At 49.4% G+C, this 22903-nt stretch overlaps 1 protein-coding gene across 6 annotated transcripts in view; it reads left to right on the top strand.

The window, feature by feature from the left end:
• Positions 1 to 22903, top strand: part of NRP2 (neuropilin 2) — an 89914-nt gene that overhangs the window by 50725 nt on the left and 16286 nt on the right. For 3 of the 6 annotated variants that reach the window (XM_076342433.1, XM_076342431.1, XM_076342435.1), the window contains exons 11-15: positions 1587 to 1703; positions 4284 to 4436; positions 14260 to 14522; positions 15790 to 15886; positions 18354 to 18374. In XM_076342433.1, coding sequence (XP_076198548.1) covers positions 1587 to 1703; positions 4284 to 4436; positions 14260 to 14522; positions 15790 to 15886; positions 18354 to 18374 — 651 coding nt within the window. Of the gene's footprint in view, positions 1 to 1586; positions 1704 to 4283; positions 4437 to 14259; positions 14523 to 15789; positions 15887 to 18353; positions 18393 to 22903 lie in introns of all 6 variants that reach the window. The other 3 variants (XM_076342432.1, XM_076342430.1, XM_076342434.1) reach the window with 1 other exon arrangement.

Raw genomic sequence — 22903 nt, 5'->3', positions numbered from 1 at the left:
CTGCCAAAATTTTGCCTCTGAAGAGTGGAGATTGATGAATGTTCACTTGCAGCTGGTTTTCTCTCCTTTGAAGTTCCAAACATCTGGTTTCAATTGCTCAGTGACTTTGCATTTTGATCAGCAGTTACCACCAGTTGCACAGACACTTGCTGGGCCAGGGAGAGAGAAAGCGAGCAAGCAAGACCTCTCTTTTTCACTTTCCATTTCACACATCACGTTGTCCTCCCTGCTATTTTCATTATCTCTTGTAACCATCGTGTTGCGGCTCTGCCATGGTAACTGACTTTTCAAGATATATTTCTGCGGCTTGTCCAGGGCAATGCAACACTTTTGATTTACATCTGCTCAGCATCTGTGTCCTGTATGGGACTTGACTTTCAAGGTCCTTCCACACTGTCACATTTCAGCTATAAATCTCAATATACAAGAACAACAACCTAAAAAAATGTACCAGCTCTAAATAACTTGCAGCTTTTGATATGTTGCTTTCACCTGTTGCTTTTTTCTTTTTCTTTTCTTTTTTATGACATTTTTCTGTGCCTGGCTGCTTGCAACTTGCTTCTTGGTTGCATGGGGTTTAACAAATGTGAACTTAAAAATTAAAAGACTTTGAGGTTATTTGGTATTTTATCCTGAACAAAAGACAGCCACTGGAAAAAAAAGAAGTAAAAAAACCCTGAGAGTTTGTGTGCAACATGTTTAATAACAGGAAAATAAAAGGGCAGAAAGGAGCCTATGGAAAATATTCAATGTATTTAGCCATTTCCTCCTGCTTCTGGCTTTATTAAATGATAGCCTGAAGGGTGCCGACATAGAAACACAATCACACATAGCTGAGCAAAGCAGGCTCTTTTTAAAAGTGGAAAGAATCAAGCCTGCTGTACTCCAGTTAATGCACCCGTAAAAGGAGAGACTGCTGGAACCTAATGTCGTTTACTGTTGATCTTAATATCCTTCCCTTTCTTGCTTAAATTTCCCCTGACACCTGCTTGGAGGTTGTTTCACACGGGCCATGTTGGAGAGAGGGAAATTGGACAGAGACCCTTTGAAAGCGTGGTCAGGAGCCTGGAGTGTGAAACCAGATGCTTTCTGCAGTGAGCCAGAGCACACTAGGGGATCCTCTGGGTCTGTTTGCGGTTACGTCATTTGTGGGTTTGAGTGACTTGTTTTATAAATTGGCACAATTGGTGGGAATGTTGTGTGTGTGGGTTTTTAACATGTCATATGCCTTTATGAAAGAAAAAGACGTTCTGCCTGTGATCTCTCTTATCCAGTAATGACAGCTAAGTGGATTGCCAACACCAGTGTAGATTAAAAAATTAAGAGAAAAAGTAGCATGTATGTCTAGAGGAGAGCCTTGTCCAACGGGAACTCTAAATCAAAGGAACTCCCATATGGAAACAGCCAGTTCACCTGAAGTTCAAACCATGCTGACATTTGTAGCACGTGGAAATTTCATGGTATTCTTGTTCTATCTCTTCCTGCCATTATAAAAACATGAGAGAAAGATTTTTTGCTTTGTTTCCTCCTACCTGGGCTTTTTGTACTGTCTGTTGCAAATAGCATCTCTACTCCATTTTTTTCAGATGTAAAGCCCACTGCACAGACTCTAGTGCCCACTTTGAAGAGCGAAGAGACCACCACCCCATACCCAACTGATGAAGAGGCAACCGAGTGTGGTGATAGTTGTGGAGAAGAGGAGGGTATGTATCAGAGCAGCACATCTTTATCTCAATAAATGACGGGTTAAGAGCCAAGCAAATACTCTTATCTTCCCATTAGCTCCTATACATGGGGCTGATTCCTGGAAAACTTAGAGTAATATTATTAGCGATAGGCCAAGATAAAAAAAAAAAAACAAACCAAAACCTGCCAAAATCTGATAAGTTATATCAAGGAAGGATGCAAGAATAAGAGATAGCAGCTAATTCAGTCCCTAGGGTATAAGACTTGAAGAGCTGCTCTCCCAGCCTCCTTATGTGACCTGAAGAAACTCACTTAGTGCCCTGTTCAGAGCCACCTCCGTTCCAGATCCCCTTGGCTGGGTGTCATAAATTCAGAAGGTGATTCAGGGGAGAGATTCAGACTGCCTCATATGCAGGGCTCCTTTTGCAGAGGTCACAACTGTGGGAGTAAATCACGACATGTAGAGAAGGCTGATGTCCTGAACACCTATCTGTTAAGGATCATCTTCCCTAATGTCAGCTGCTTAAAATTTAGGAGGACAGTCTGGGCTCCTTGTGCAGGCAGCAGAGAGAGGGGAACACTAACTCCAGGCAGGAGTTTGTCGCCCCAGTCTTAGATGGCTGTCAGATGTACAGGGGCTGATTTGGTATCTGTGGCACTTGCCTGCCTCTTCTGACTATAGAAGAGGCTGAATGTTAGTTTAGACAACATGCTGTGCTTGTTAAGAGCCAGTGCTGGGGGGGACTAATCTTCTCTGCCTCAAATACCTACCTGTAAAAACAGACATCATATTCTTCTGCTCCTTGCAAGGGGGATGTCAGCATCTAAAGCTTGTGAAATGTCCAGATTAAGGGGAGAGGGCATGGCAGAGCTGTGCAGGGTTAGTTGTACAGTGCAGTGTGCAGGAGATGCATGCCTCTGGGCACAACAGCAGAGCCTGGACCTCAGCACTGGGGCTGGGGCATTTACACAAGGACTTCAATGAGAAATCTCATGAGGAAAAGCTATCCTTTGAGATAGCTCCTAGGACTTCTGTCTCTTCAGCTTCCAGTCCCAGAGAAAAAATTAATGGGTTTTAAAATAAATAAATTTTAAAAAGAACATTAATTGGCTTTTTCACAGCTCCCATCAGGATTCTGCTGTAGTTCAGTTCTGGAAATGCAAGTTGCAGAAGTAGCTCAAAGGGCCTGATTCTCATTGCTTTGCCTCAGTGATAAGGCAACGCTGCTACCTCAGTGTGCAACCCTGCTACCATTGAGGCACTTGGGAAGCTGCCGAGAGGAAATTTAGGCCAGTAATAGTCTTTGCAACAACACGATTCCTGGGTGCAGTCCAGGGCAAGAGAGCGAGCGGAGTATGCTGTGGAGCGTGGAAGCAGCCTCCCTGTCAGCTTCCCTCAGATTTAGCAACAATTTTCATTCTCATACTCCATAAACAATGAGTGTGTTTCTCTGGACAATCAGATTTATGACAGCCAAACAGAAACAATGCTGCTCTCCAGGGTATGAGATTAGATTGGAATAAAAGGATCCATGATCTGCATTGTTTTATTTCTAAGTGGGAGCATGTAAAGAAAGCCTTCTGCCCCTCGCAGCAAAAAGTTCCCCTGATGCCTATCGCCTGAGTCACTCACCTCCTTCTGGCTATCGCTCACTTTGTGAGCACTGTGATTTAAAACTTCCTCTTTGCTCACGGAAAAACCCGGCCTATAATTGGGCTCTGACGTGTGTGTCCGCTGAGTGCTTGGGGTGGTCTCAGACCATTTCTGCAGCCTCCATGCCTTATGGCTGCTTCCCCAACCAAAGGAGCCAGCAGCTGCCTCGCTGCTACATGCAGCCCCTGGCATGTGCCCTCTTGCCCACAGACCTGTCTCTGCAGGAAGGCTCTCCAGAGCTTTTAAAGCTGTTGACACAGAGGAATTAGCTCTGCTCCTGTTTCACAGATGAAAAGTTAAATGACTCGCCCAAAGACCATGTGGTGAGTCCATAGTGGAGCTAGAAATAGAGGCTGGCTCCTTTCACTCAGAATCCAAAAGCTTGAGCTCATGGTGGCCCCATGTTTCCCCTGGTGGCATTTCCACGAGAAGGTAGGAAGCAGTGAGTGACAGCTCGCCACGTTGACAGACAGCTCCCGTCTGGTGCAAGTGGCTAGATCTGTCACTCAGGAGCTAGGTTTCTGGAGCATTTGAGATTCTCGTTTTGGAGCCAGAGCAGGAGCTGATGAGCACAGGGCACTCAGGAAGCACATTTCCCTGACATTTAAGAAGGCATTTAATATTTGACCGCTCTAGGGGATGAAGAGAAGGTGCTGATTAGAGTCTGGAAGCATTTGGTACTTGCTTTTATATTTGCTTAGTTTGGTGGATTAGCCACAGAATGTGGTGTGAGCATTTTGATGATGTAGAACTTAAGGCTGATCCCTGGAGCTGACGAAATGTGAGATAGGTTAAAAGCATCAGTATGAGTGAGATTTCATGCTTTCTTCAGTATTTATGGCTTGCCAGCTATTTTAGTTTTAGGTTGTTTTTTAATAGCAACCCTTCATGGGTAGGTCATTTTTTAATCCAACTTTATTTTGCTTCTATTTCTTTTTATAAGATTTCCACCTCCCTGCGAACTTCAACTGCAACTTTGATCTCCCTGAAGACCTCTGTGGTTGGTCACACGACTTGGCAACGGGTTATACATGGTCTTTTCAGCCTACAAGCACCTGGACTGGCAACTCTGAACCAAGCCCTGAGACTGTGCCTGGTAAGATGGTTAATACCACACCAAAGCAGGGAAGAGGGAGCTGATGGGGCTTTCTCCGTGTGAACAGTATGACTGATTATTACATAGCTATCAAGAGTTGTGAAGGATGTGCAGAGCTGAACGTTTTCTTTTGTGGAAACTTTCAGATGCTTTGCTGTATGGTTCATGACTTATTTATAGGACTGTGACCGCTGGCACTGAATTATACTAACTATCCTCTTGAGATAGCCTTGAATCAGACACTGGGCTTTGAATCCCCTGTGACTGTGAAGGTTAGCCCAGGCTTTGTTCAACATCTTGATCCAAATGTCCTCTGTAGGACTCAATGCTTTTTCCCCAGAATGCATTTCCTCATTTGTTAGAGATGCATTTCTTCCTCCTATATGTTGCTCAGATTGCCTATAGTCCTCAGCTGTTCTGCACTCTGGGCTTACATAGGCTGGATTTCAGCCTCCTGCAAGTGAAAGATGAGCTAAGCCCTAAGAATGCTGAAATATGCCAGCTTCTTGCTGTTTGACTTTTGCTCTTTTTCTCTTCTGTGCTTTGGAAGCAGAAGATTTGAATGAGCATGGCGGATCCTAATTTATGGAGGACCTCACTGAGATGTGCTGGCATGGGTTGGAAGGGAGCCTGCCTCTGGCATTGTGGTTGATAGATCAAGTTCTTCAGCTTCACATCTTGGAACTCGCCCTGGGACTAGTACCCTTTCCATACCATCATTGACTTTGTGGCACGGGTGGTATGAAGAACATTTGCCAGTTTCCTTATAACGGTAGACTGCGTCACCATAGCATCACTTCTCTTTACTATCAGTCATTGCTTATGAAACTCAAGGCTTCCCCAGGGACAGCTGGCTGATCTTACCTGTCTTCAGCTCTGCCCTGATGCCCGGTGACTCCAGTGTCTGCATGCCATGCGCCCAGGGAGCCATGCATGCTGTGGGCTCCTCCCCACCCTCCCCCTGGTAAGGTTGAGTCTCGAGATGCAAACATTCAGGCGAACCTGTTAGCCACCTGGCAGAGGCGCTGGCCAGATTGGCAGTGCTGCCAGCCAGTTGGAAAGCCGTGCAGCCAACACCTGGTAGGCAGTGCTAAAGAGGAAAATATGTATTCCAGAAACATATGGGAAGAGAAGAATCTGCTACATCTCCACACACAAATCACCCCCACACAAATGCACACATCATTTCTCTCTTCAGCTCCTGAGGTGCTCGGCATTTTTCTAAGAGACATGGTAATGCTGTAAGTGCAGCCTATATGGACATCTGACAAATTCTTTGGCGTGACATAGGGTCACAGTGTCTGCTATGGAGAAAAACATTTTCATATTTCAAGTGTTTATCTCTTCAGCATTTGAGTGCTTTAGAAGATTAATATCTGGAGCTCAGTGGAGCCTCAGGCAACAGGAGAGAACACTTACAGCCAGCCCCAGACTTAATAACCCTCCCCATCTCATTCGCTGTAATAATGTTTAATTAATATAAGCCTCCTGCAAGTCGGATAAAAATTACTTATTTTTATAACTCAGACTCAATTTTTCATTTCATTTCCTCTCCCCCGAGTCTCCCTACAATTAGTTGGCCATAGTTTCTTAGAAGACTCTTGTATATGCGCACGCATGCGCGCGCGCGTGCACAGCCTGGGAGAGGCTGGTGCTGCCTCAGACAGCTGAACACGCAGTTCTGATTTTTACCCTTCTTCTACCCTTTCTTCTCTTTCTTAGTTAGTTATGAATTGCAAAACCTCATCGCTGCGGCCGGGGGAACGTTTTCATACTGAGTTTAGTGATCTGGTTTTGTGCCAGTGTGGAGACCTCTCCCTTACGGTGCTGTGCTGAGCCAGGCACCGAAGCACCGACGAGGTGCAGGCAGGCGCTCAGGCCCTGCCTGGCAAGTCACAGGCTGTAAGGGCAGAGGAAGAGGAGGGGGTAGCAGGTCCAGGGGGCTGAAGTGACTTGGCAGTGGAGGAAGTCAGCAGCAGACACCAGGCACAGGCTGAGGGATGGTTGTTGGTGCTGCCATGGGATCAGCCTCCTGGCTGGGTCAGGTAGGGATGCGCCCTCCCGGCGGCCATGCCACTGCCGGCATGCAAAGGCGTCGCTGCCGCGCCTTGCTTTGGTCCTGCTCTTAGAAATTAAGAAGACATGACACAAAAGGAAACAACTATTTGCTTTTTTCCTCCCGGCACAGCTTTTAAAAGCAACTTGAGAAACATGAAAAAAAGGCGATGCCGGCCCCTCAGCAGGGACAGAATCGAAGCATTGTTTGGTTCACACTCCCCCATTCTTCCCCTGCCTTTCCCTCGTGCTCCCTCCAGCACTTTGTTTCTGCTTAGAAAATTCATCCTCAGACTCCAGGGAGCAAGGAATGAAAAGCCCTTGTTCGGGGTGGTCTTTTCTTGTGAATTCCCCACCCTGGGGTGAGCAGTTGGGTGAAGGAAAGCAGCTGTGCTTAGTTTAGGGGCAGGGCAAAAGCTAACGGGAACTCAAAGCCACTGGAGCCCAATTCACTCTGATTTAAAGGTGCTGGTCTGGGCTAGAGGCCGTGGCTGCTCCGCAGTAGCAAGGAAATGTGCTGTGCCTTTAAAAGCCACATGGGATGTGTTTCTATTTCTCCTGAAAATGGCAAAACAAAAATTAAAAGGGACAAAAAAGATAATGAAAGGAGGAGCCCTGGCTCAGTCTGCATGAGAGGGAGGGGGAGGGAAATGACCATGGTGAAATATCCTCTGTGAAGCACTTGATTAGAAAAGTCTGCTGAGAGACAGGCCTGAATTCCTCAGATATCTCCTGATTTCATTTTATGCGCTGCATGCAATTCCTCCTCATCTTTGGCGCGGAGAACTTCTCGAGACTGACAAGACACCCACTGCTCTCATTCCACTATTTTTATTTCCAAGATACTCTTTCAGGCAGCTCTCCATTTCTTTTTTTAGCCCTGTGTTCCTTGGGCTCTTCACACCATGGATTAGCTCCACGTCCTCTCCTGCAGGCTCACGTTACATGTCTGGGGACCCCATTGGTGAAAGTGGACCCAAAGTGCCCAACTCAGCAGAAACCCAGCATGGTTCCAGCTGTTACCCTGCCCTTTGCAAGCCTAGAAAATACCGTTGCTCCCTTTTCCATGCCCCCACAAGAGATTGCCAGGATTTTTCACTCTGTGGATTTTCAGATGCTTCCCATCTGTAGAAAGATTCCCCTTAGCTGCACCTAGAAAGCTTCAAGGAGCAACAAGTTCAGGTTTCAATGAGGTTTCATCCTCCCTCCTGCTGCACACAATGGCAATGTCCCATTGGTGTCAAGATAGAGGTCTTAAGACCTGAAGATAAATCTGAGTTGGTAAGTTGGGCACCTCAACTCTTCACTGTCTTTGAATTTCACTGGGGTCTTGATCCTGAAGGGTGTAAAGATCCTGGGTCATATCCTTAGCTGGTAGGTGCAGTTGCATTGCTCTCAGTGATGCTACACTAATAAGCCAGCACTGAAAAGCTGGAATCGGTGTGTTTTGCCCATTTTTTTCCCCTCTCCTTTTCTTGCAGTCATTAAGTAAATACCTTGGGGTCCTAGAAGAGCACTGTGGGGTCTGCACCTCCACCACACATTGCTTCTCATTCGGGTGAGCACAGCGTCGGGTTCAGAGCCCTGGCAGCATTGTGAACCCCGTGTTGTTCAGATGTTGGCAGCTGTACATGCATGCAGAAGAGGAAGCGATTTTAACCTTGCAGCTCTCCTGACCACATAGCTCTTGGGCTGGGCTGCAAAAACCCACCGAGAGCTTCTGTTGTGGGCCATGGCCTCGCTGGCTTTGAGGGTCAGGAATGCTGCTCATTCGGGTTGCAGGCGCTGCAGGGAAAGGTTTATTTGTTTCAAAGCGTTTCCAGCAGAGGAATGTTTGTAGTGCTGTGAAGTTTTGTAAGAGCTTATTTTTTAAGGAAAACAAATGTTGAGCTGTTTTTAAGCTGATGATGACCCTTTAACCATTCCTGTGTTTTTCCCATGGGATCTTTAAAAGGGAAAGTTTCATATTTTTCCTGCAATCCATGAGAACTTCTGCCTGAAGGCCTTGATCCTACTCTGTCCAAACCAGCAGAAAGGTTTTCATGGTGTTAATAGAGCAGGGCTGGACTGAACTGGGTCTGCACTACTCTCATGAGACTTACTCTCAGGACTTGTGCCTTGGGGACACATTTTGACCTCTAGGGTCAATCCTGTCCCCTTTGAAGTAGGAGGGATTTTTGCATATGGGGTGGTGTGAAAGTCAAGCACTTCTGCGCAATGAGTGAGCAGCTGCACGCTGTGGGAAGGAGACCACATACCTGGCTCTGTCTCTCCCCACTCCCCCCATGTGTGGTACAGATGGCCTCTCAGCAAAGCTGTACGCGGCTCTCCTGACCCTCGTTTGCACAGTGAGGACAGCAAACCCTAAAAAGTCATTCGTGCTCTGGCTGCCCGCAGCATGGTGGAGCTGGGACGCCCTGGCACCCAGATCATGGGAGGTTTGCTGAGCGTCGTCTGGGCTGTGCAAGTGCCCTGGCTGTGGGCTAGGGCCAGGCTGTGGCTGGACTGTGGCCATCCTTGTGTCCGTACTTTCTTTCATGATCAAAGGGGCATGGCCACGGTCTGTCCCTGCATTGCCAGCAAAGCTCCCACTCGCTTGGGCTGGGCTGGAGGCAGAGGAGAAGAAAGCATTCCTCTGGGGCTCACCCGTTTCTTCACTGCTTGCCTGTCTGAGTCCTTAGTCACTTTTTGGACCCAAACACCAGTGACACACGCTGCCTATAAAACCGGGCTGGAATGCTCTCTGGAAAGCCAAGACATTGTCTCTCAAATCTTAGCGTGTGCATCACTCCATCACTTCGCAGCAGTGACTTAGCAGCCCGTGAGTCACTGAGCCCGATTTGAGAAAGCGTGCGCGTGCGCGAGCAAGCTGCAATGTGCAGCCTGTGTGGTGGAAGCGCCGGCTCGGTTAATGCCTTTAATTGTGCATGCATAAACGCCGGGCGCGGGTGGGTCTGCGCAAACCCTTTCATGTATGGGCATGCAGGGTGCCTGTCAGGCTGGCAGTGGACGCGGCGCGGTGGCAAGCAGCTCACTTAGCATAAATGTCAGGCTCCGATTGGCATTTGGTTTGTCAGGGACACAGTGCCCTCCCTGCACTCCCGGGGGTGAGGCAGCGGGACTCACAATTGCGCCGTGCTGTTGAGGACATGAGGCTTAATTAAAAGAGAGGATGTAATGGCCTGTCCATTAGAAAGGCTCTGGAGAGCAGGCGGAGGGCTTGGTTCTGGGCAGGTGTGGGGTTTTATGCCTTTTCACAGACTGATTTAGAGACTGAAATGGCAAGGACTTGGCAGGCTAATTAACACATAATCAAAATTGAGGGGATTTTCCAGCAGACGCAGTGATCTAGTTAATATAAATATTAGTTTTACGGAGGATTGATTTCCCTTCATAAATGAAAGTCAGTCATTGAGGAGAGGCCTGTCACTGAAATTACAGTGGCAGCCTTTTGAGGTGAATTTGCATGATTTGCCAAAAAAAAAAAAAAAAATTAAAAATATAATAACTATCCAATTTCAATCTGCATATTCATGCAGCTGCCATCCCCCTGCTACCAGAGCACCCTGCAGTCGTGAGGGGATCTAAGCTGATCCGCTCCCCGGGAAAGGCAAGGGCTGATGCAGCCTCCAGCTCACATGCCCCAGAAGGACAGCAGGGTCTGGCCCAGCTGGGACGTCTCCCCAGCCCTGACACAGCACGGTCAGGGGTCGCATTTGGGGCTGTACAGGCAGCAGGCAGGGTCCAGAGCAGAGATGCCACCTATGGGATTTGGCAGACAAGAGGTGGCTGCCGGTGGGCTGCGGCACTGCTGCTAAAACACACTGTGAAACAAACTCTGCAATGAAGAAGAGTGCGGTGACCTTTGGTGGGACGTAAGTGAAGGCAGTTCAGTGTCGGTCCTCCATAGGAGCAGAAGCTGTAACTCAACGATATCCAGTGAGAGGGAAATGCGGAGGGAATCTGAAATCTCAGTAATTGCTTGTGTACATCCTGCCCAACATGTTTTGCTGGAAAACCTCCAGATGGGCTGCTGAGACCGATGAGGGAAGGTGCTTTTCTTGGGAGAGGGGGTGAAACGTGCAGGACCCAGGCACAGGCAGGCTGACCTTGCAGAGGGGGCGGCTGCCATGCCTTGTGCTTGCAGCCTGACCTGAACCGTAAGGCTTCATCCCCCGCTGCCCCTAATGTCCTCTCAGATGGCTTGCTAGCAGGAGGGGATTGGTGCGCCAAGAGGAAGCTGCGTTGGCCAGATGGTTTGTTTGCAGGGCCCGACTGGTGATTTATCCGGGACTCACTGCCGTGCACATACAACAAGCGACTCTGCCATCATCTGGCTGGGGATGGTTGCATTTTCACGCTCCTCTGGCTCCTCTACATCCAGATGATCCCATAAATCTTCCATGAGATTTATGCCGTAGCATTGGTTGCAAAAACAGCGGTAGGTTAAAATGCCTGAGCAGGTTTGTCCTGCCTTTTTTGAGCTGGCGCTTTGAACTACCAGTGCCGGTTTGGTGGGGGATGTAGCTGCCATGTTAGCTGGAATAGAGGCTGCAAAGCGAAGTTCTGGGAAAGAGATTAAAATGCATTTCTGATCCTGGAAGAATTGATCAGCTCATTGTTGCAAGGCTCCCTTCAAGTGTTTTAGCAGGGGAAATCAGCCTTTCAGGTGCTTTCTGTGCCAAAGGCTTCCATTTACTGTATCAAACAGAGCGACTACTGGAACCACCGGGCTCCCACATGCTGTTCCAACAATTAGCTCCACAGTGCTCTTGTTCAGTCAATCTCAGCAAATTCGCGGGGCTTTTCAGAAACTAGCCATTAGAGTGATCCAGCCATTTCATCTTCAAATGACACAGAAAGTTGTGTCTGCTTGCACTCTGCTCTCCGTTCCAGAAGCTCCTGTTACCAGGAGCAGGAGCGTGTGGTACCCAAACCCACTGTCACTTGCAGGGGAGCAGCTGTGTTCATCACCCAAACACTGACCCTCCCCGCAGCCCTTGGGATTGCCAGCAAGTCCTGGAGAGCTCTGTGGGCCCCAGCAAGCGCTGGGCACGGAGCACAGAAGATGCAGGGTTTGGGAGGGCTCCTGCGGCTCTGAAAGAGCCTCTGTGGTGGGGGGGGGGGGGGCATTGCTTTTGGCTGTGGTTCAGGAGTTTCTTTGATTTCACAGCCTGATAGGAATGGGAACAAATTGGAGGTCGGTGTCATCCCTGGCGGGAGGGATGTGACTCAGAGACACACAGGCTCTTTTGCTGAAGCAGCAGAGGCAGTGATGCTGGATACCACCAGCTCCCACTGAGGGGTGCAGATCACGGGGAGTGTCCAGCTGCACAATTAACATAGTCCCCTGCAGTCAGCTGTGGGCTTTGGGTGGATCCAAGGGTGGCTCACATCCCTGCACTCAATCAGGCTGCCTAGATACTGGCACCAAAGGTTGGTGCTGAACTTTGAGGATCTGAATTTGATCCTTCTTGAGCCTGGCTGGTGCTTTTATTAAGGATTTGCCTGTGAGACCATTTCAGCTGTGAGATAATTGTATGATTGTAGTCTGATTTGCTCTTCCACCTTGTTTGTTGTTGCTGCTTTTTTCTTGTTGTTGTTGCTTTTTTCTTTGAAGAGGCTTGTAGGGAATTACAAAAAGAGGATTTTAATTCAGGAGACCTTGATGACTTATTATGCCTTATTGCTCTTTAGGCATGGAGTACAGCTTGTTCTTTTTCCTTCCTCCACTTGTTTATCTCCCACATCTCCTCCTCCACCACTACCACTCCAAGGTAAATCACAAGAACACTCCTCCATTAGAGAACGGCATGGTACTTTTTCAAGTGATTCACTCAAGCAGGAGTGGGCAAACATGCTTTCATCTTTTTTTCTGCTGCTGTTTGTTGGCATAAAGTGCCAAGTGGCCGAAGTACATTTCATAGGTGCTGGAAAATATTGCTGGAAAACGTTGCTCGCTCTTTATGTGGCCGGTCAGGGACAGATTTGTCCTTCACGCAGCAAAATCAGTGAAAGTTCATATGGAGTGGATACGCTTTTGCAGTATTTTGATCATACATCCCAGGAGTAGAATGATGGCAAATCTTTCTGCTGTCTTGTCCTAAATTTATTTTAGAAAGCTGCATAGCTCACGGTGGTTGGTTTCAGCCCAGCTCTCTGGCAGTGACAAACTTGCGGCAGGGCCAGTGACTGTGCGACCACTGATACATGTCCCTTGGGCTGGGATGTCACCGGATTGCTGAGCGGCAACGAGGTCAGCTGCTATTTTCTGGGTAGGACCTGTCTTTCAATGCTCGGGAGCTGAGCTCTAAGTTCAGGTGTCTCTGGTTTAAGTTTTGGAGGTGTTTTGGGTGCACTTTGCAAACATTCTCAGTGCAGACACTGCTCTTCTGCCATTGCTGTGGGCACTGAAGCCACAGAGGGAGCAGGGCAAGCAGGAGGCAGGCTGCTGCTCAGAGCTTTGCCTGTCAAGCGCAGCAGGCTAGGACGTGGGAAAAGGAAGTGACAGACCCTTAGGTGTGGTCCTGGGGCAGAGGTGACCCCGCTGGGCTGCAGGAGGGCTCGCACGTGCTGGCATGAAGCACCAGTGATACTTGCCCACTGTGTTCCTCCCTCTGTTGAGTGAAACGCGAAATACAGCAATATCTGTCGTTGGCCTGTCTGTGTCGCCTTGTACTGCAGGCACTGCAGTGGAGCAACCCAAGGGACTCTGTCCTGCCATTGGTCATGATGGGAGGGGGCAGGTAAGGATCAGATGAGCTACATGCTTGGCTTTCAGTCTGTGCTAAGGGACTTCAGGCATCCAAGCTCTGCAAATGGGGAACTCCTTGAGGAGGCTTCTCATCAGAGAGGGCTGGAAACCACTGATTCCAGACCAAATCAGCCATGCCCAGGGATTTGTATCCACGGGCTTTTGCTGCTATTGGTATTCAGATCAAGTATCTCCAATTCCAGTCTCAGCCTTGAACTTCTCGTGGGATATCAAACGTACCAAATCTCCTCCCTGAGGATTGACAAAAAGCATGGCATAATTTAAAATGTAATATTAAAGCAAGTTAATCCCCTGCTGTATGTATTTCAGCTACCTTCAAGTTTGCAGCTACCTGGTTGTCACCTGTGCATACTTCACTCACTGGGACCACGTCCTTCCTCTGTGCTGTGCTTTAGGGGCTGTTTTGCTGCATTACGAAAAACCGAGAGCCAGGCTTTCATTTTGTCGTGCATATCCTTGAAACAAAATTGTCAGCTAAACCGTGATTGTGGAGTATTTACCTCTGGGGATGAAAAGGGGCAGGATGAACATAGCTTGAGATCCCCATCCCAAGATGAGTTTTCAGCACCAGCCGTTAGAAAAACCCACCTCAGGCTTGTTCAGTGAGCAAGCTCCCAGCAGAATAAACACAACCACACACACACCCCCCAGTGTCATTATCATGGCGTCGCTTCTTCTGACAATAACTGCTCTTTAACTTCTCCTAATTATATCGATCTTTGGCTTACCACTTTCTGGTTTTGCTGTCCATCTCCTACCAGACAGTAGTGGCTGGTGAGGGAAGTGTGCTCCTCAGTGCCCTGCCCAGGCTGCACAAGGCGCAGCAGTGGCACGGCTTGCTGCACACACAGAGGGTGCCGGTGTGAGGCCCCACTCCTGCCGGCATGGCTGTGACAGCCTGCCCAGCACTGCCAAAGCCACCGGGCAGGAGGTGAGACACTTGTTGCAAGCAGCCGCATAAAATAATATAATGGTGCTTTTCTCTTTGAACAGATGGCAAGAATTACCTGCAGCTGCAGAGCAGCAGAAGGAGGGAAGGCCAGCGAGCCCGGCTCATCAGCCCCACCATCTATCTGCCCCGGAGCGCTGTCTGCATGGTCTTCCAGTACCAGGCATGGGGCAGCAATGGGGTGATGCTACGGGTCTGGCGGGAAGCCAGCCAGGAGCGCAAGGCGCTGTGGGTCATCACAGAGGACCAAGGGGAGGAGTGGAGGGAAGGTCGCATCATCTTGCCAAGCTATGACATGGAGTACCGGGTAAGATGCTCGGGGAAGACGTGCTGGGCTAGCCAGGCATCTCCAGCATCTTTATTTCAGTGTTTCAGAGCCAGGGCCCATTCATCATTAGGGAATGTGGCTGTTTTCATTGTGTTTCTCAAGTTACTATAGTAACTAAATGACACTGTTTGTTATTCAGAGAGTGCCTGTCTTCTGCACAGACTTGGGCTTTTGTTCAGCCTGTTGCCTTTTATATTCCTCAAATCTCCCACTTTGCAAATATTTTCCCTTCTTTTTTTTTTTCATTTTGTTTCGTGCATTTGCCCCCCCCAGCTGATGGTCATCAGATAGTCTGACCAGAGGCAGGTGTGCAGCTCCAGGGAGCAAACACAGACCCTGCAGCCAGGAGAAGTGAGAAGCTGGGAGGGGGCACAGCCAGCTCTTAAGGGTAGGCAGCAAACAGGCCTTCTCCAGCCTTGGCTGCAAGTGCTGACATGGGAGAAGGAAGAGGGAATGCGGGTTCGTTTGTGAATCCACTTCTCAGATACCTTAGACCAGATCGGAGGGCTGGGTGCAGCGCTGTGGGATCAAGGCCCAGTCCCACTGTCAGGAGATCAGCGGAAGAGGAGGGATGAGCTGGAGGGAGCAGCGCTGCTTGCCACAGCCGCCTGAGCCCCTCTGGCATGGCTGTGCCAGCGCCCTGCGGAGAGGCTGCTGCTTCCAGGAGTGCCTTTGGCATGGTTAACCCTTCCAGGCAGCGCGCCGTTTGCCAGGGAGCCAGGGCTGCTGTTGTCACTTGTTAATGAGCATCAGCGTGGCATCCAGCACCCTCCGAAGCAAAAGGAAACACTCACTTGGAGGCCCGAGGCAGCGCTTTGATGACCACTCCCGGCAGGGAGCATTGCTCTGGCTGGCTCCCAGCCCCAACTCTGACCCGGGGAGCCGATGCTCTCAGGCCACTGACCCCCCCAAACTGCTGCCTCCTGCAAGGGCCGGAGGGTGGCCTGTGATGCTGAACATTGATTCACTGAGTCTTTATTCCATGCAAGAGACATTTAATTGAACAAATTGCAAGCCGAGTGCTGCCAGGCCAGGTAACAATCTTTCTGCCGAACCTGTCCCTGCAGAGCAGCTTTCCCATGGGGAAGGGGTGGCAGAGGCAGGGCAAGGAAGCAGGACTAGTCTCAGGTCATCTGCAGGTGTGCAGGGAATGCCAGAAGCAGATCTCCTGCCCTTTCCCTTAGGAGCAGCAGCTGCTCTCTGCCTCCCAGCTTAGCATTGACATTTCTGTCCCAATTTCTCACAGATTGTGTTTGAGGGATTTATACGCAACGGCCTCTCAGGAGAGCTGGCCCTTGATGACATCCGGCTAGGCACCGACATCCCGCTGGAGAACTGCATGGGTACGTGGTGTGTCCGGCTGTGGGGTCGGGGATGATGGTGGGGACAGCTGGGGCTGGAGAGCCTTTGCTTGCAGGCTGCCAGTGGGCCACTTCTTCTCCCCTGCTTGAGTTACCGGGAGTTTCTGGATCTCAGCTGGGACGTTCCTTGCCCACGAAAGAAATGAGGAAGACTCAGTCTCTGAGGGACGGGGGTTCTGACCGTGTTGGTGTGAAAGGCAGGAAGCACATGTCTCTGCCGCGCAAAGCTGGAAGAGCAGCTGAGGGTTACCGAGGACTATTCTATGCGATAAGGACATACACCAAATTTAAAAGGAAAGTGCTGGACAAAAGAAACCAGCTGTCAGTCAGTATTACATCCATAGAGGGGCCGATGAGTTCAAAAGGAGTCTTCTCTAAAAAGAAATAAAATAGCAGAGGGGTTCTACAGCAATGTTAACAGAATAATAAAAGGAATTTTTGTCCTAGAATTCACCGTTCCCCAAACCAGGCCAAAAGCCAAGTGGATTCATTCAATTTGAAAGACAGAGAAGGCTTTAAAAAAAAAAAGAGAGAGAAAAAAGTGTGTTTTAGCAGTTTGCAGTGGAGCTGTTGCCCTGCCCTGTTCCTCTAGCTGGTGTATCCATGCACACACTCTGATGGCTCTGGTCGCCGTCTAGTTTGGATGTAGATTTAGAGCCATCCCAGTTGAGGATGGGATCAGCAGTATTCAATTAGTGGGATCTGTGCTAAGAGCTGCCCACAGTAGCGAGGCCCTGCTCTTCTGCGTGACCTGGGGGAGGCACGTTTCACTGTTAAACACCCGCAAAGTGTCCGACCCATCCTGAAGTCACTGGAAAAAGTCAGGTGGAGCAGAGCCTCTCTCCCCTTTGGGCTTTTAAAGGCCCCGTTCAGTGAAGCTGCTCTCCCCTCCCACACCAAGGGAGGGGGAGGATCCCGGTGCCTCCTAACCCAAGCAGGACCGACACTCTCTTCCAAGGGGTGTATCTCAGGGGAGGAGGCATGGGACAACTTGTGCCTGTGAAGGGCTGGTCATGTCGCTTGCCACCCTGTGCAGGCAGGTGATGGTGAAGATGGTGCAGGAACCGGCATTAATAATAGAACAGAGTACTGGGACTGCCCCAGAGATGCTCTTGAGCGCCATTGGTCCCAGTTTCTCTGATGCTTTGAACTCTGCTGGTCTCCCATCTGCCAAAGGAGCTAATACTCCACATGTCAAATTCTCTGTATTTAAGGCTTGACAGTGGTGTTTTAATCCCTTGCCTTCTATGGCATTAAAGAGAAGTAAGACTGATGATTAACACTAATAGCATTTCCTATCTAACTTCTGAGCTCAGCAATTCGCTCCAGTGTTACTGTATCTTGGGCCTCATGAAGCTAAAGTTTAATATTTCAAAACAAAAGCATTAATAAATTATAAAGTTTCAAGCGTTGCCAGCCCTAAAAATAACACCAAACTGCTACACAAAATTATTTGTCCCATTCTAGGAAGTTGAACAGGAATCTTAAAACCGATAAGGATAGTTTGTTTCAGATCATTTCTAACAAAGGGCTCCCACTGCAAACTTTAACATAACTCATGGGTCACTTCCGATGTCACCAAAATAATAATGAAATGGTAGAGATACAGTGCTGCTCTCTCTCTGTCAGGGCCATGAGAACAGCTGACTCCAGCACAGGCTACTGTTTTTTCAAATGTAATCCTGGGAAGTAATCTGATTCATTTTTAGCGTGAAAGAACGCTAATAAGTCACAATAATTTTTTCTTTTGACAGATGTGTCATTCGCATTCTGAACTTGAGTGATGATTTCATAGCACTCAGTAGAGCCAGAGTCTGCTTCTGTGACTCACAGGCATAATGCAGAAGTAATCTAAAAATAATCAGAAGTCTATTGCTTCTGTGAGAAAGTAATCAGTAATAAGTACTGATTATTGCTTTTCAGATCCAGTAATTTGTAATAGATTACTTCAAAGTATCTTGAAAGAAGAAAAAATACACTTGCCTTTGTTTCTTGGCACTGTGAGATGCAGAGGAGCATGGCATCGATGCCCAGAAGTAACACAGTTCCCATGTGAATAACGATGCCAAAGTTGAGGCAGAAACCAAACTGCTCTTGGAAATTTTAGGGGGCTTCAGGGTTTCATCACTGGGCCAGGTGGGGCTTTGTCTTCGGATGACTCAGGCCAGCCAGCTGAATCCACATGACCCTCAACTTTGGATATATTTTTCTCTGAAGCCTGTGTCTGAGTTGAAGCTTATTGCGTCTGGTCACTCCTCAGCTGAGACAGGGTTTCTCCCCGTCCTGGTGAGGTTGGCTAGCACCCCGTGCCGTTTCAAGCAAGTGGCTTCTGTGGGCCATAGCCACACGCCTGCTCCGCTTGGCCACTGCAAATCAACAAAGACATGAACTGCGGCCCTGTGTGTAATATTCCCCTCTCTAATACTAGGTTGTTTTTTTTCCTTTGCAGAACCCATCACAGCTTTCCCAGGTGAGAACTACTTTCCAGGTAAAACTGCACTTCTCTCGGTGGTTTCTTTCTGCTGGCATGGGCTTTTACATTGAAGGAAAGTGATGTGTGTGCTTGTACAAACAGCAAATGTTCTGAGCAGTGAAATGGCAAGCGTGTGCTAAACCTCCCCCGCCGCAGCAGCAGGAGGTGGCACCCTCTGACTCCTGCTAGGTGACAGGGAGCAGGCAAATAGACAAGTCGCACTATCTTGGGGCTGCATAGCATTAGGAAACCTGCCATCATGAGGCACTCGGCCTCCTGAAGAGCAGCTGAGCCCAAAATGGGAAGGCTGAGGAGTAAAGGGTAGTTATCAACTGACTTAAATGAAAAAACAGTAGCCAAATAAAGGTGAAATGGAGTGGCAATGACTTATGGGGGAAGGTTGTTCTCTAGTTTATAGATGCTCTGGCAGTGGTGGTGTTCGAGCCGCTAGCGAAGGAGCATGGGGCTGGTCTGCTTGGAAGGGGAAGGGAGCTGGGAGGTAGAAGTGGGAGAGCAAACTGCCGTGAGGAGCTCTGAAGGTGACAGTCAATAAAAGGAAAACAAGGTGAAATGGTGCATTTAATAGCTTAATACCAGCCTGAAGGATAGAAACCGGCATTTCTCTGATCAAACCTACAGAGTAAGACAAAAGGTGAGGAACTCAGAAAAACTGCCTCGCCCTTTGAGCAGTCAGTGGGGATGATGTTTGTCTTGCTCTGGGGTGAGAAAAGCTATCTGCTTTTGCAGGGAAGATCAGTTTAGTATGTTTGAGAGTTTTTTTACCCTGTTTTGATTTTGGATTTTGTTCTCCTGCCTGCCTCTTCAGGAATGCGTCTGGGGGTTGTGTTGTGATGAAGAGCAAACTTGGGGCTCCCCTTAACTTTGAAAGTTGTTTTGCCAGTTCAGTCAATGCGCCCTTCGCTTTCACTTGGACATGATGTCTGTAGTCTTCCTGTCCCCTACTTTGCTGGTGGGCTGTAGGGTATGGCTGGGCTCTGCCCTAGAAGCAGCTGCATTTCTGTGTGGGGCAAAGCTGTCCCTGGTAGGTATGCGTGGTGGGAGCTGTGGCGGTAAAGGAAAAGTAGACACTGAGACTGAAGTCACGTGCGCGACTCCGTCCCTGGGGTATGAGGCAGGCTGTGGAGTGTTACCAACGGGAAGGACATGTGCAGGGTGTAACACCGTATTTTACAGTCATACCCATAGTGTAACAACTAGGAATTTGGGCTTGCTTGTTTGTAGGCTGCTTATTTATCTGCTACTCAGGCTTGTGGTGTTACTGAAAAGCTGCTGCAATATTCTCAGCTGACAGTTAAAGCCTCGCAACCCTTCCTCGCTTATACCATCTATGTTCTCCTGGGCCTGGTCTGGTACCTATTTTGCAAACAGCATCCTTGTCTTTTGGGGCTTGTAACGTGCATGTCATATTCGGTTTGAACCTCATTCTGGGTTCTCACATTGTGTCTATCCCGAAGTCATGTTGTTTCTTTTGCCCTTCGCCCCAGGCCCTGCTGCCTGTATGCCTCCATTTCCTCGTCGTATTCCCCAGGGCACGCTGGCTGGGTAGGGACAGCGTTTGCTGTGCCCAGCACAGTGAGGTCCCAGAGCACCACAAGCAGATGCTGTTGCAGGCACACCTCCCCTTCACACAGGAGCTCGCCAGCTTGTGCCAGTGGACTCCTGCCCATCGCTAGCTCCCTGGAGGACAACCTAGCACTGCTCATAACAGGGGAGCAATTGCAGCAAAAGGTTGAAAAGGTTTCCCTGGCTGGCAGGCAGGAATAGATGGGGCAGAGGGATGGAGTGACCAGGGAAGGAGCAAAATGCAAAGGGAAAACATGAAGAAGTGAAGATGAAGATTGGAGAAAGCAAGATAGCAATTAAAATGAGGGGAAGACAGAGATGCCCAACAGAAGGAGGGAGCAAAAGGAGGGAAGAAGTCCCTGGCTGGAGAAAAAAAGGGAGCTCAAGAGGAAAGACTGTGCAGGAAGTATTGAGATGTTCTGTAGCCCCCACTCCTGCAATTACATGATGAGCTGAAAAGTTGGATGCCATTAAAAATAATAGCAAATCCTTCCTCTCCTGGCTTGGGAGCAAAGCTGAAAATATGCACCTTACAGGCTCCAGGATCACAAGGCAAATAATAAGAAGAGAATTGTGTGGGTGGAATATCTTTCAGCTAGTAGGTCGGGATCTTACAAGACCAGTCAAGTGTGCTTAAACTGTGCTGCATTTGAGAGTTGATGCATCTCACCCATAAAGAAAAGGTATAGCAAGTGGCTGGAAGCAAGGACTTAGATAAATACCAGGCTAAAAAGAAGAGACATATTCCAAAGAGCATGGAGACAAACTGCAGGGAGAATTTGCCTTTGGGACTGGTGGATTCTCCCACACCAGGTATCTTGAAATCAAGACAGCGATATCTTCCTGGAGAAATTACAGGTAGCAAATAAGGGGTTGAGGCTGACACCAGTTTTGTGGCATTCAGATTAGATGAGTGTAGTACTCGCTTTCATCTGTGCCATCTATGAAAAGTCCAGCTGTGTTGCTTGTCCACAGTGGTTAATGTCAGTGATTTTGGAGACGAATACGAGCTGTGACACGGCAGTGGCAGAGCAAGGCAGGCAGCTCTCTAGGAGGCTGTCTGGAAAGGATTTTCTCCTTTTTTTCCCCAGATGACTTTTGCTCTTGCTGCTTTTGGGTTTTGATTTCTGCTACACAGCTCTAAAACTGGTCCCTGTAGAGTCTTCCCTGTTGGGAAGGGGAGGGGGCTGTACCTGGCCAGGTTGGAGGTGTGAGTGCAGCAGCACACCCACACGAAATCATCCACCCTGTAGGGATTAAGCCAGGTTTCCACTGACCGATGTCCCAAGCTGCGCATAAACACAGCACCCACAAACTTGACAGCGACAGCAGGAGGCATTTCTTTATTAAGACAAGAGCCCTAGTGAATAAATGAGGAAGCAGGGGGTGGGTGTGTGGGTGTGGGTGGGTGTGTGTCAGAAGGCAAAGGGAAGTGGAAAAATTATTAAGTTAGGATTGATTTTTTTTTTCCATCTCCCTGAGCAGAGAACTTTTCCACTGATATAAGAGAAAACTTCCAGAGAGCAGCAGAGCCAGTAAAAACAGAGAAGATAACATCAGCACTGTGTGCTTAGTGGATGGGCAGCTATATTTAGTGGCTGACAGTGTAAGGAAGAACAATCATTAATGTTGGGAATTGGCTTCGTTAGGGCTTAGAGACAACTGAGTGTGATTCCTTAATGACTTCAGTTGCTAAATGAACTCTCCAGACTTCTGCTATCTCCTCAGCAGGGCAGCGGGGTGCGGAAACGGGGGCTGAGGAGGAGCTCTGCACCACCCCTCACACTTGCAGCCCTGGCTGCTGTACGGGGACATCTGGAGTGGGTCAAAGCCAAGCAGAGGTTGTCCTGAACCCGCAGCTGCCTCAAGATCCCCCAGAGATCCTTCCCACAAGCGGGATCATCTGGGGCGCATCATGCTGCCTCCCTCCATCCCCAGGCAGGCAGGCAAAGGGCAGAGGTGCGTGGGGAAGGGGAAGGGGGTGCAGGCTGGGCACGATGGCACGTGCTCCTCTACAGCCAGACCCACCCTTTGTACTCCCAGCCTGGCACCGGGCAATGTACAGCCATCAGTAGGCCATGGAAACCTTCCTCCCCTCTGTTTTTCAGAGGGGAGCGCTGCTCCCCTGCAGGCTCAGGAGCCGTCGGCATCCCTGACACCTGCCCCCCTCTCCCCACCCTGGTTTCCACCGGCGGGGCCCGGTGCCTATCAGCGGTGTGAGAGGCTGTTCGCCTGTAAATCTCTCACTGGAGCAAGGCGCTATGTAAGCAGAGACTGTCCTGAGTGTAAACACGAGTGGCCTCTGCACAGCGAGCAGCCCCGCGATCTTCCTGGGGGCCAGCCCCGTGCCCTGGTGCTGTCAGGCACAGGCGAGGTGTTGCTGATCCATTGGGGATGGCGGTGGGATGCATACGGGTCTGGGGCGGCTTGGCCGGCTGGATCTGCGGTGGGAGACAGTGGCAGGTTATCTATCAGTGAAGCTCAGGGCGGTGTTGAACATGCTTACCCCGGCAGGGGGCTGGCGGCAGTCTCCATGGGGTGTCCCACACTGCCACCCCCCATGCAGCCGGATGGGGGGCAGCAGTGGCTCAGGGATGCACAGGGATGCGCCGCTTTCATTCCCCGGCGCCAGGGTGGATGATGGAGGTAGAGAAGGAGGTCGGAGGGCTGCCTGCTCCCTGCCTTCAACCCCCCCTCAACACACAGCCCAGCCTGGATGCCCCTTCTCTCCAGGCGCCGTCAGGGGGCAGGAGGGACAGGGCCACCCCCATTCCTGGCAGTGAGGGGTGGCTGGGGTGAGACGGGGCAAGCATGGCTTATCTGGCAGGTAGGCTTCTCCTGAGACATCCAAATTTCTTGCCTACAATGACGAATATGTGGGTGGTTCCCAGCCTCCTGCTCTGTAAAAGCAGGATTTGTCTTGCCTGTGTGGGGTTTTTTTC

This window comes from Aptenodytes patagonicus, chromosome 6, assembly GCF_965638725.1.
Source record: "Aptenodytes patagonicus chromosome 6, bAptPat1.pri.cur, whole genome shotgun sequence".
NCBI lineage: Eukaryota > Metazoa > Chordata > Aves > Sphenisciformes > Spheniscidae > Aptenodytes > Aptenodytes patagonicus.
The sequence above is the reverse complement of the archived record's forward strand: the minus strand, read 5'-3'. Positions and strand labels throughout refer to the sequence as shown.